This window comes from Colossoma macropomum, unplaced genomic scaffold (genome assembly GCF_904425465.1).
Source record: "Colossoma macropomum unplaced genomic scaffold, Colossoma_macropomum, whole genome shotgun sequence".
Classification (NCBI taxonomy): Eukaryota; Metazoa; Chordata; class Actinopteri; order Characiformes; family Serrasalmidae; genus Colossoma; species Colossoma macropomum.
This window is the reverse complement of record NW_023494794.1, coordinates 17781625-17795554: the sequence shown is the minus strand read 5'-3', so window position 1 is coordinate 17795554 and position 13930 is coordinate 17781625. Positions and strand designations below refer to the sequence as shown.

Genomic DNA, 13930 nt, shown 5'->3' with positions numbered 1-13930 from the left:
GCCAAAATGACATAATGAACGGACCAAAAGAAGTGCTCCAAAAGTGCTTGGAAAAAAAACTAGTTCCATTAACTTCCATTCAAAGTTAAGAATGTTTTTTCCTTTCCTGTAAGGTTAACGCCTTGGAGATACGAGGTTTTAGGTCCTACAGCAGCGATATAAAGAAACAAACATTACGGTTGATGTATGATTAATCAAGAGGCTTTTTATTGTCATTGTTTTTATTGTTATTGATTAATGTAAATCACATGAATATATTGGGAGACGGAGGCGACGGGCCGGTCAAATCTAAGATTACATTAGTCATACATTACATTTAAGCAACATTTCAAAAGTGGTGAAGTTTATTTTTGCATATTTGCATAGACGACTGAAGTCATGTCATCATTTTGTAGTCAGCGCCATGCTCTTATGCCCATATAAGCATCTCCAGGTCTGAAAAGAGTTTCTTTATGAGAAAAATAAATGGAGTTTTCGAAAAAAAATTGCGCAGTCTGTGATAAACATGTTCCAAATCTCTCGAATATCACTGGATTTTCTGAATTACGAGGAAAAAGAAGCTGACTTCAGCTTCATGAAGAGTTAAAAAGCATGGTATCAGCAAATTGTTCTGTTTCTGCTTGACAGCTGAGTAATGTTCACAGAACCAACAGGCCAGTATTGTTTTGTCGCATTTGCTAATGTTTGTGATAGCTAATCACAGCTGCTGCACCATTAAAGGTGGAACAGAAACACTTGAATAAGAAGCTGTCAAAAAAGAAGCTAAATTCAGCCTCGTAGTTTTGACATTTTGGTTTTGTTTATGGGCATATCTTTAAAAATGCACTACAATAGAACATTTTGATGAGGTGGCACAACTCGTCAGAGCACTGCCACAGCCCGCCTTCCTTTCGTGTAGTTTAGTAACATCAAATTGATGCGCAGTAGCTTTGCTTGTAGCAACATTAGTGTTAAGGCTCTTTAACGGTGTCATAATTCAGAGGATCCAGTGATATTTGGGAGAAAAATGTACACAGGACAAAACATAACGGGTTCTGAATGTTTTTATTTAGCACAGGGTGCGATAGAGGCGATTTTTTTGAACACCCTTTTCGTTCCTGCTGTTGAGAATTAGAGCTTAGACCCAGAGTTTCTAAAATATCGGCATGACATAACTGTTAAATGACGCACGACTGCAGTGGTCTATTTCTTTCTTCAGTGGTTTTTGAAAGGTGCTTTAAAAATGTTAACGTCAGTTATTATTGTTAGCAACTAAGACAATCAGCTTCCATTTAGTTTGCGCCTGAAATTGATGTACAACATGTCGATTTCCTTGAACTGTCGTAACTGCTGTGAGAGCTGTGTACAAATTACATTGCAAGTGGCAATCATCAGGGTCCAAACACTATGCACCTTATGAAGCCAACAGAATACAAATATAAGGAAAGGTTTTTAGAATGGCCTCTGTTTGTAATAGATGTGGGGTCTCAAAAGGGGATTTTATACCCTCTAAACTTTTGACCTTGATATGGTAAGCCACAGATTTTTAACAAATAAATCAGTATACCTAGAAAACAGTACAGTATTTGGACGTGATATAACTGAAATAATTATGCAGTAGTTACTCATGTATTTTACCTTTTTGAGACCTTTTTGACTGCTCGATCATTAATATTATGTTTGTAACCAAAATTATTTGTTAATATATAGTACTGATGATCGTATTGTTAAAGTAATTAGTGAACACAAAAAGTGTTTCGGTTTACTATCCCTTTCCCTCTTTACCAGTATTATTGTATAGCACTTTGAGCTGCTACCAGTATGAAAAGTGCCCTATAAATAAAGTTAATATTATTATAATATACCAATGATAGAGTGGGACAGAGGAAAAGTTGCATTTGTATGCCATCACTGTCCAAAAAGGAGAAGGCAAAAACTTTCTTAACCTTTAATGTAAGTTAGATATTTTATTCCAACTGATTTTGGAGCTCTTCTGGTGGTCCATTCACCATGAAATAGTCACACAATGTAAAGAGTAGCTTCTGTGTTCAAATGATGTAGAAAAATAAAAAATCTAACAAAAATTGGGAGATGTTTTGACCAGCAATGATAACTTAATTCCATATATGGAGATTTGCACTCCTAAAACATGTTTTACTTTTTTATAATCTTAATATGATTTCTCTCATATTGCTGTCATTTCACTTACCATTTAATTGTCCTTTAAGTGTTAGTTTACCACAATTCACTTGTTCCAGATGAACAGTAGTGCTGATGTTCTGTTTTGTTTTTGTTCACTCCAGTATTTTTTTATTTGTTTAGGCAGAAATATTTTAGCCCAGTACTCTGTTCCAAATAGAATTCAGTACACAGTCTAATCAGCAGCTTGAGACCAGGCAGTAGTATCTTTATTGCCTGTAAGTTTATTCTTTTTCTTCCTTATCTAACTTGCAGTCAGTGGACTGAGGAGGATGAGATCGCAGACTATGAGAGGAACTCTGAGTGGATGGACGAGTGCATGGACGGCATGTTTGAGAAATGGTTTGACAAGATAGCACAGGCTTCACCAGAGGACAAGAGAAAGGTAGACGTACCACAAGCACACACACAAATGTTCTAAACACACCTAAGAGCACTTGTGGGGGTGCAGGTCATTGTGTTGCAGCCCATTTTGCTCTTTTAATCTGTAGATCTTAGAAAGAGAATACTGGTTCTGAGTCCAGAGAGAAAACCTACATAGGGAATTCATATTACATGCAAAACATTGAATAATTGTTTTTAAAGAGAAGTGAAAAGTTTGTCATTAAATGGCTTAAGACGGTAACAATATTTGTTTATTTATTGACTTACTTTCTTACTAAATTACCTATGTATCCAGTTCATCCAGTGTGACTAGTAAACACAGTTTAATAAAAATGATTAATATGTTACATTATGTGATACTTTACTTTGAGAACAGCAGAATTATGTGAATAACTGATATATGGGCCTTTGGTATGCTTGAACGATAGAGCGATGCAATAAGATATCGCCAGTGATTGACAATTAAGTGCTGGGAAAGAGAACAAAGAAAACTAGAGAGGAGTAACAGCTTGCTAAATAACATTACCTATCATGTACATGCAGTGTTTTATTCCCTTTTACTGTTAAAACATTGAATTATTACAGAGCATTAATAAGCTGTAACGGCGAAGAACGTCTCATTGTTTTTGTTTGTTTGGGGTTTTTTTATGTAAAGCATGTGGCTGAATTTTTAAAACTCTCACACATACACGTTTAGCAGTCTGAAGTTTATCCAGAAGGGGCACCATAAGCATGCAAGTCGTATTTCTGTGCGTGATTTAAAGAGAAGAAAGAGCTCTGAACCTACACCAGAAGGAGCTCATGAATGCATGTGTTTGCAGCTTTCAAAACGAGAGGTGAAATATTTATTACCAAAAGACATGAAGTTTCTTGGTGTTATATAATTTAATGTGATTTAATATAAGTTTTTCAATGAGTCAGTTAATACTGAACAATGCATAAGCTGAAGATAGCATAAAGAACTAGATCTAAGCTGCAGTGGGCTGTGTGTGTTTGTGGAGGGGGCGTTGTCATCTTGTAAATATTAACAAGCTGCTCGTAAAAACCCAAGTATTGCATTTAAGTGTTATTCTTATTATGCATTATTGCTATGATGCATAGGTTTTGCATTTCCTGTGGAGGTGCCCTTCAAATAGAATCTACTGTATTGTGGCTTTGTATCCTATTTAAAATTTGGATTATCAGCAGGTTAGATGGTTTAAAGGGTGTCCAACACGTCTCTTCAAATGGAAAGTGTCTTTGTCTTGAATTGGTAAACACAGGGAAAATGTCAAAGCCTGTTCTAATTCCACACTGTGAGCCAGGCAGCGTAAGCTCTTAGTAAATATTTGAATTGAATTTATCCTAAACTGCATACTTGCCTTTTGGCTTTATATAAACCTCCCTGAGTAAATCTCTTTTTGTTAATACTGCTTTTGTTAGCCCAAAAACCCTGAAAAATGGCATGTTACTGCATAAACACACCTCTTAAATGTTAATTCTCTTTGACTGGATCTGCTTTTCTTCAGCGTGATTTAGTAATTAAAGATTCAGGCAAAAAGTAGATAATGATCAGTAGAGCTCTGTTGCTAAGTAATATTTCCATTGGCTCCTAATAATTAATGCCTTAGCTTAAAAACACTCAGTCTGAGTAGCACTCTCCTCATTGCAGTCTGCCTCCAACATTTGACTTGCTCTCTCTGCAGATGCACATGTTCATTGCGCGGTACTGTGACCTGCTGAACGTGGAGATCTCTTGTGATGGCTGTGAGAGAATCGCTCCAGGGCACCGCTACCGCTGCCTGCAGTGCATGGACATGGACCTGTGTAAAACATGCTTCCTAAGTAAGTCTCAGTACTCTTTAACTCCTGATATCATTCCCCACAAAAGCTATCGCATTGTAGATTTTTGGTAAACATTCCAATTTTCTGCAAGAACAAAGTGTTTGCTCACAGACTGGTCCAGGATGTTCTTAGATATCCCACCAAACAGAAGACTAAATATTTACGAGTAAATCTCCTGAGAGGAAGTTGTGGTATTCTTAAATTCTTCTGTTTATGTTCGTTGCACAAACCACAACAGCTGAAGGTTTTGCCTTGACATATTTGAAGCCTTGCATATTCTTAGACTGACATTTCTTGGGAAGCTCAAAATAAACACAAAGTAAATTGAGGAAAATGTAGTTTATTTCCAGGTATGAATGGAGGGACGGACTCCATGTCCAGTGTACAGTGCAGTCAGCAAGCTAGCTGGGACCTTGTGGCAAAAGCATTATGATCAGGTGCAAGCTCATGCTGCTTAAGATCTTGACCAGAGGTCTTTAACTTCAGACCTTAAGTCCAGTTTCGAGTTCTGGATTTTACCTGTATTGGTGGATACACTCTATGACCAAAAGTGTATGAACTCATGACTGTCACACCTATATGAGCTTGTTGCATATCTCATTCGAAAACCACATTAACATGGAGAGCCAGATAACTGTTTCTCAGCAGCCCCAGGTCAACATTCATGCTTTAAATAAAGATTTGCAAGGATGCTCAATAATAAGAAAATTATGGCTGCCATCAGCCAAGCAGATTTCAGCAGGCATTTAACAGGTTGAGGACTGACAAATCATCACAAAACTTGAATGCAATGTCCACGTATCCAGTAGCCATTATTTCGATATCTGTATAGTGTGATCCAGTTACATTAAACTAAGCATGAAGCTGGCTGGATAAGCAAGAAACCCTGCTTTGTGAGACAGACCTCTGGTCTAGACGATTTGACAGTTGATGTTGATTAGCTATTTGACAAGGAGCTGTCAATTGTCCTATAATACCAAATGTGTCATGTTGCTCTCCGCAGGTGGGGCCAAACCAGAAGGGCATGAGGATGACCATGAGATGGTGAATATGGAGTATGCCTGTGACCACTGCCAGGGCCTCATTGTGGGCAGCAGGATCAACTGTAATGTCTGTGAGGACTTTGACCTCTGCTTTGGCTGCTACAATGCCAAGAAGTACCCTGACAGGTAGAGCGTTTGACCCAAGACCTGGAGTCTTGATATATAGACCCAACTTTTCTGAATTAAACTCATTCACTCCACTTCTCTCACTTTGCTCCAGTCATCTGCCCACCCACCGGATCACAGTCTACCCAATGGTGACCATCCGCATCAGTGACCGGCACAGGCTTATCCAGCCCTACATCCACAACTACTCCTGGCTCCTGTTTGCAGGCCTGGCCCTTTTCACCTCCGAGCTGGTCAGTGAGCGGGAGCTGGAGGGTGAACCACTGGATGCTGTTGCTCTTGGTTACGCAGCTTCCCTTCAGACCCGCTGCTCTGAGCTCATCACAGAGTGTCTGATGAAGGGGCAGACAGGGAAAGGTAACAGAGATCCTTGTATGGGACAGTGTGATCATTACTGTGGTTTCAGCTTTAAGTGTCATGCTTATTAATGTGTGGTGTCTTTTGACTTTTAATGTTTGAAGAGCACAAATTTGGGGAACTTGATTGTTTCATTTATTTGTCTCTCCTGCCATCTTGTTCTTATTTACTCTGTCTCATTATGTCTTCGTATCTCTTTCTCTCTTTCTCTTCTCTCTCTAGGACTGCGAGCTTCAGCTCTTTTGTCCTTGCTCTCACCTAATGAGTCAGCTACAGAAAGCGAGCTGTGTCCCACCACCCCAGAGTCCAGCCAGGAGATCAGCAGCACAGACACTTCCTCTCTACCTGGCAGCACTGCAGCCATCTGCTCTCCACCACCCCCTAAAGACAAAGTCAGTTTCTTTAAAAACTAAATGCGTCTATTTTTATGTTCATATATGTGGATATATGGAACATTCTACCAAATTGGTTCAAACTTCAAAATAATCTAAGTGAGATACAGAGATACAGTCTCACTTGCTGCTCTCTGTGAGCGGCAGTTTGAGAAGATGCGGTGGCTGGCTTCACCGGTCTCAGAGGAAGCCTGTGTTAGCCTTCGCCCTCCTAGCGTTGATAGTGTCGTGTGATTTGGGGGAGTCCTAACTAGCGGGTGGAATTGGAGACGACTAAATTGGGGAGAAAATTGGTAGGAACACCCCACCCCCAACCCCGTTATTCATTCGTCAATACACAGCATTATGGTAAAATTGTAATTGTTCTGGATGTTAATTTAGGGTGCATTCAGTTTGAAACATCTGCATCGTTTCTTATCAGGTGGATGTTGTTGGCTTGTTTTTTTTTTTTACAGAAGATGATTACTGATGCGCCCTCTCTTCCTAAAGCGCCATTGGTTACGGAGGAGAAAGAGGGACGAGGGAAGTTGGTTTCTCAGGACACGCTGGACTCTCCCAGTCTGAGTCAGACGTTGTCTGTGTCCAGTGAGGACACTCTCTCTCCAGGGCTCAAGGGTGAGACAGGATGGAATATTCCACTTTAAATTAGTAGGTTTATGCAAGAGTTAGTTCTGACAGCACAATCTAATTGGTTGAGAAGCGTTCCAGTGGTGATGTCCTTTGTGATAACAGCACAGTTTTTTTCGCAGCAGCTGTTCTAACAGAAGTATCTACATTTCTACTTCACTACACACACAAACTGAAAATGACTACATTAGATAATTTCTGTAAGAATATAAGAGTATTCTGTATTTGACCTGCAGCCTGTTTGGTCAGATTCTGAAGATTAGTATGACAGCAGGACCACAATAAAATTCGTAACCTCTCGTTGCCCTTTAGCAAGCTTTTTGGTCGGTAGCTGGGATGGCAGAGAAACTAAGCAAACTGGATGACTGTGTACACATAACAAATCTCTATACCCTTGTTGTATCATGATATCTTATGCTATCTGTACATTCTCTTTCCCTCTCTCACAGCTGCTGAGTTAAGCGTTGAGAACTCTGAGAACGTAGATGTGAGTAAAGATCACAAAAACAGGACTGCTAAAGTGCCCCTGCAGGAGCATGTGTTCGCTGAGTGCTCCAGGGAGAGGATTCTGGGGCTGTTGGCAGCCATGTTGCCTCCAACTAAACTGGTAATGTTTAAGGTTATTTTTTATTTATTTATTTTTTTTACTCCTTTCATGTTCTGTTTAAAGGAGGAAATATCATTAGACAATCCTCAGTATTTACATTTGTATATTTAACAAAAAGAAAGAGGAGCTGGGCAAGGTCACAGAAGTTAATAACATTTCAGAGATGAGCTTCATTTAGTCTCAGGCTTAGATGCTACATGTACGTGTGGCAAATTGTCTGAGGTTGATTAGACCTGTATATACACAGAGTCTTCTGAAAAGGGACAAAATGTTGTCTATTTGTTACCGAAAGCAGTTACTGTGTTATTAGCTATATAAAGACCTTTAACCATTTGAACTCTTACAGGGCAGCACGATTTCCCTGTCTAGCCTGAGCCCCATCCTGCCCCTGCTGTTCCGCGTGGTCATCTCTAATGCCGGCTGCCTGAATGAGGCCTACCACTTGACGCTGGGACTACTAGGCCAGCTCCTACTGCGAATCTCACCTGAAGAGGCTGATGCAGCCGTGAGTGAGGCGTTGTCTGAAAAATACGAGCTTTTGGCTGTGACTGATGGAGCTGCCACTGAAACAAAGGGCTGGAAGACCACCCAGCTTCTCTTTGGCCTCGGGGCAGTGTGCCTGGACAGGTGAGTCAGGCATTTGTCAGCTTGATTCTTATACAACTTTGTTTTTGCCATGCTGTGGCATTTTTTGCGGCTTAAAAATCTCTCAATACAGTGATTTCTGGTCACTGTTTTACATACTGCACTGGACTAAATCTGATTAAATAAACTCTTTGTTACAAAACATGTAGTTTGCCATTGTTCTTTAAGTACTCCCAATGACAGTAATATCCACAGAACAGCGTACTGCGATGTAACATTTATTATGATAGCGATAAATGTTGTCATAATGTGATACATATGTTGTGATACTGTATTTTATCACATACTAGTATTTCTGGGATAACAAGGTGATAAAAACTATGTGCATCTATACATCTGTATTTGCTTCATTACAGTCGCATTGGCTTGGACTGGGCATGCTCAGTGGCGGATATCTTGAGGAACCTAAATGTCTGTCCTCAGTGGTGTAGCGTTATTGCAGCCTTCACTGACCACTGCATTCAGCAGTTACCACAGCAACTCAAACGAACCAATGTCTTCACTCTGCTTGTACTGGTGGTCTTCCCTGAGGTATGAAAACACCCCCACACTCCCTGAGCTTGAATCGCTTATTGCAGCTCATTAAAAACAAAATAACATACAGTACTGTACAAAAGCAGAGACCATTCTTCATTTCACTCATAATTTCATTTCTAGTCAAAACGTTGTTAATTTTTCAGGAGATATTTTTTTCAGGCTTAGAGAAAAGTTACGTTACTCTTGTTAGTACAGTGCCATGGCATTCCTATAGTGATTCGTAAAGATCTTATTAGCATAAATATGATTCTCACTTTAATTAAGGCACAGAGAAAACAAACATAACTGTCATTACAGTGTGAAACCATTGCTAAGGGATTAATAAAGATCTTATAAGCATAAATGTCATACTTAGGGGACAGAGGAAAGAGCATAGTCTCTGTAACAGAGTATCAGTATCAAAACCTTCACAATATAACTACAGCACAGTAGATTTTCATTTCTGTGTTACCACAAAGTGTCATGGCATGTTTTTAGGACTACTCACCTGTTTGATTTTGCAACCAGCCTCATTTGTCAAGTTGTGGTACATAATCATTATGTGTTTGACCTATCAAATATACACTAAGCTAAAAAGTCAAATGCCATCATTTTCTGTGTCGCTGGACCCCAGAAAGTGTTACAACACCACCTAAACCACAGGTTTTGGCACTGAAGTTGACAAAAGCAGCCTTTATGACAACGGCTGCTTATTGAAATAAGCCTTTATAAATGTTTGTCAGTTTTCATGGAAGGCTTATGTAGGAGTCATGTAGCCTTATGAATATGACCTCCGGTAAAGTCTGTGTATTTTCTAGTCTTTCTCAGGTATGCAATCCTTTTGGGAGAGTGGGTGAGAATTACAGTTGATGAGATCTTAGGATTGGATATTGAATAATCTTTTTTTGTGATGTATCTTTGTAACATCAGTGCTAATCTCCAAAAGAGAGGAAATACTTTTTAAACATTCTCTCGGCTGCTGCCAAAAAGAATCCATAGCTAGAAAATGGATGGTAGCAAACCTTCCTACAAAAGAGCAGTGGATCAAGATAGTTGCAGAGATCCAAGGTTGACTTTCATCCTGAGATTGTACAAATGAAAATGGGAAAGATAAGGGAAAATAGATTATACAAACACACTGACCTATAAACATGAATTGCCTCATGTAGTGTGCAGGGTGAACTCTGATTAATATGTTGTTATGCTTGTATCTCTATGATGCCTTAATATCACCACTGTAAAATGGAAAAAGAAAAAATAAACTCAAAATAATAATAACATAATAACCCTATCAGATAAACAGAGTTTAAAGCTTTAATTTTTTAGAGATAGGAGAAAATCAAGCTCCACTCTTACTTCAGATGTGGAAAAATCCTTTCTTTCCATCTTTCTACTGTGAGAAGACAACTCAACACTGAGTCTGAAAGAATGTGTAGCTGTCCAGAAGCCCTGACCAAGAAAAAGAAGTAGACAAAAAAAAATTGCTAATAGGGACCGGCCCCTAAAGCCCACACCACATCACTGACAGTGTTTGAGATTACTTGGCTCATGTAAAGAAAAAAGAGCGACCAGCATTTAAGACTGAATTTTGGAGGTCTTTTGCTGTTTTGATAGAAAATTAAATAAATGAAGGGTGGTGTCTAATTTTTGTCCAGTACTATAGAACATTCAGTAGCATATGGAAGTACTGTTTGATGTAGATGAGAACCAGGTTTTGTTTATTCAGTAAAAAAAATGCTGCGTGGCCCAGCCAAAAGAGTGTTTTATCCACAGGCTTTTGTTCAGTGGCTGATAGATTCTGTTGTGTGTCTCAGTTGAAGAGATATTGTCAAGTCTGGGGTCTGAGCTGTGCTTACATTTGCCACATTTTGCTAAAGTTGATTTATTTGTCTTCCATCCTGCACCATTAAACATGTATTCAATATTTAATGACAGTAGTGACACATAGTTGCAGTAACTAGCAGCAGTGAGCGTTAAATTCGATTATCCAGATATAGTGTTGTCCCTGTGCTGGTGAGGTATTCCAAACAAGTGGCTGTCTGCTGGCATTTGTTGTAGGTGCTGTGTATGGGTACGCAGTCTGTGTTCATAGACAACGCTAATGAACAGCACAACGTCATTCTGCTCAAACACTTCACCGAGAAAAATCGGGCTGCCGTTGTGGACGTGAAGACCCGCAAAAGGAGGACGGGTAAGAGAGGCAGCAGCCAAAACACTTTTTGTGAATTTATAATACACAAAGTGCCACATCATTAGCTTGTTTAGTGTTTGTGTATAATAACTAATTTACAGCCTGTCTGACACATTGCTAATCTGACACTTTAAGTGCCTGTTGCATGCTTTAATAGTTAGCCCACTATTTCCCTTAGTCAGAAAACTGTGATTATAACTGCCAGTTGGCCATTTTCACTCTCATTTGATGAAATTCAGTGAATATATTACCTCTGAAATAATTCCGACAGCTTTATTAGAATCTGAGGCCAACTTTGGTTTCAAGCTCAGCTGATTACTCAACCTTTCCACAGTCAAGGACTACCAGCTGGTGCAGTCTGATGAGAGTAGCAGCAGTCTGGAGAGTTCATCTTTGTCGCACAGCTCTGTCCACCCGAATCGCTACTTGAAGAATTTCATCTCTATAGTGAATCACCTCCTGCAGACAGGGGTAGAGAGCAGTGCCCCCGATGCAGTGGAGGCCACCTGGGTCCTCTCGCTTGCTCTGAAAGGCCTCTACAACACTCTCAAGGTGATTATCACACACAAACGCACACACACTCAAAGCATGTACTTTGAACAAATGTTTTTGCATCTGTTGGATTGCGATATTCAAGCAGGATGTCACGTTTTCAAGTGAAATTTCGGTGCATCCCATGTACCAATTTTTCACCTCTTTGAAATACTTCCTGACCTAGCACTGCTTAGATGGTGTCATTTCACTCACAATATTACAGTTCATTTGTCGCAGTTTTAAGTTCCATAATTAGTCAAAACAGACTCTAAAATTACAAAAATTACTTATTTTATTTATTATTAATCCCCAATTAAGTAAATGTGTACTAACTTGAGTTCAGATGTCTGTATTTTTTAATCACTCTGCCCATCGCTAGTAGACATGATAATTATGTCCCTCTGCAGAAACATGGTGGAGAGCAGGCTCAGGAAGCCATCCAGAGAGCTGGCCTCACCCAGCTGCTGGTCCGCAAGTGTAGCAAAGGCACAGGCTTCAGCAAGATGTGGCTGTTGCGCGACCTGGAAATCCTTTCCATCATGCTGTACTCCTCTAAGCGGGAGATCCACTCCATGGCGGAGGACAGTGACTGCGCGGATCGTGAGGAGGACAGGGAGAGGGAGAAGGAACACGACTCTGACCACTCCAGCTGCTGCACTGATGATGCTGACCCCAATAGGCCTGATCCACTGGAGGGGCTGGATGAGGAAACAAAAGCCTGCTTCCAGGTTAGAGATTTTCTCACAATTTAGTGGTTGCAGTTCCCACCTGGTGTCTGATGTCCCTCTTTTTCATAAAGCTACAAAGCTGGGAGGGTCAGGCAGAATTTGAAATATTTGTCTGAACCTGACAAGACCCAACCGCTCATACTGAATTCACATCGGGTTCTGTTGGGTTCTGTCAGATTCACAGGTCTCCAAACTATGTATTAAGCTCAGGTTGGGTTCACATTTTACATCCAGGATCAAACAGTTAAAATGACATTTGTATGGAATGACATTTTGCTTACCACTTACTTTGCTTAAGTAGTCATAATTCATTTTTACTTAACCATTTTATAACCTCTTTCTGTTCCTTAGAATTAAACAGGCTGTTTTCGTTACTTTAAAACTTTAAAGTCCTATTCGAGCTGGATTAGTTTCACCAGAGGAGGTGCTGTAATTGTGGTGATTTTAATGCAGTATAAATCAGTAATGTCCAAGTCTACTAAACAATAATGACAAACTTTAAGCTGCCTCACATATAGAATTCTGTTTAAATCGACATCACAGTAATGTAATAACAAAATCTCATCAACACACAAATCATGTTACCGGACCTCCACTGCTACAACTAATCCAGCCCTATAATGCTCCTTATAACTTAAGTGTTAATGAGCAGAGCTAAACTGCTGTATCCTGGTGAGGTGGATATCTGTAAATGTCTTGGTTTTTCATATCATCACAGAAACAGTGAATTTAATATGGACTGCTTTGCAGCTTCTTTTCCACTTATGGGCTGTATGGACTTGGGAGTGAAACTTTAACAATGTTTACATGGTCTTTTATGGTAAAAAGTGGTGGAACTTTGCTTTTTACATGATATGGGTCCTTTAAACAAGTGATACCTGACATTTTGTCATATCAGCACCTCATAGCATAAGAACATAAGCACATTATGGACAGTTTATTTATACAGACTAAAATATTTGGGATGTTAGAAAGTATTGATTATTAAGATTAAGTACATTTTTTTTCTATTTATCCATGTTCAGGTTATTGTAGCAAAATAGTAGTTTGACTGCCCCTGTCATTAGAAGTGTCAGGTTTTGTTCGGCTATTTGGGTGGTGATGGGTCAGTTTGAGTCAGTTTTGGATAGAATTCTGTTTCCTGTACTGTTTTGGACTCAAAACGTGGGTCGCTAAGGTTCATGTTTTAAATTTTGTCAGGCTTGGATTGGGTTCTAGCACAAAGTTCTCAGGCTATATTGGAATTCTGACCAAAATTTCAGGCCCAGTTAAAGCTCTAGGGTGACCAACCCTAATGTGAACCCTAATGAGCTCACACTCACGCAACATCAATGGACAGCAGCTCTCGTAGACATGAACGCTAACTGCCTACTTCTTTTACATGACCCGCGTTGGCCAGTATCTCACTGATTGATTGAGAAATTGGGAAACAAGGCCATACTTCCCACCCAGACAGCAGCAGGGGCACACTTTATTATGATTAGATGCCATTAGTGATTCTGACTGGGGAAAAAGACATTGATTTTTCATAGATATTCACTCTGTTAGTGAAGCTTATATCTCTGATCAGTTGACTTAGCCTGTTGCTTATTAGCCAGTCATTTGGCAACAGCCTTAACATTGAACTGCTGGTGTGCTTGCAGCTTACCCATGATGCCCTAAATGCCCCTCTGCACATCCTGAGGGCCATGTATGAGCTCCAGATGAAGAGAACCGACTCCTTCTTCCTGGAGGTGCAGAAACGGTGAGGGCCCTTTCGTTGAAATATACAGTCGTAT

The 13930-nt window shown here is 39.8% G+C and overlaps 1 protein-coding gene across 1 annotated transcript in view; it reads left to right on the top strand.

Annotated features, from left to right (window-relative positions):
- The window catches only part of zzef1 (zinc finger, ZZ-type with EF hand domain 1), a 75329-nt gene that overhangs the window by 36826 nt on the left and 24573 nt on the right, over positions 1 to 13930 (top strand). The window contains 13 exon segments of the mRNA XM_036580439.1: positions 2434 to 2563; positions 4248 to 4386; positions 5390 to 5555; positions 5650 to 5912; positions 6135 to 6304; positions 6760 to 6919; positions 7381 to 7538; positions 7885 to 8165; positions 8540 to 8714; positions 10758 to 10890; positions 11225 to 11442; positions 11832 to 12152; positions 13796 to 13896. Of these exon segments, the coding sequence (XP_036436332.1) occupies positions 2434 to 2563; positions 4248 to 4386; positions 5390 to 5555; positions 5650 to 5912; positions 6135 to 6304; positions 6760 to 6919; positions 7381 to 7538; positions 7885 to 8165; positions 8540 to 8714; positions 10758 to 10890; positions 11225 to 11442; positions 11832 to 12152; positions 13796 to 13896 (2415 nt within the window).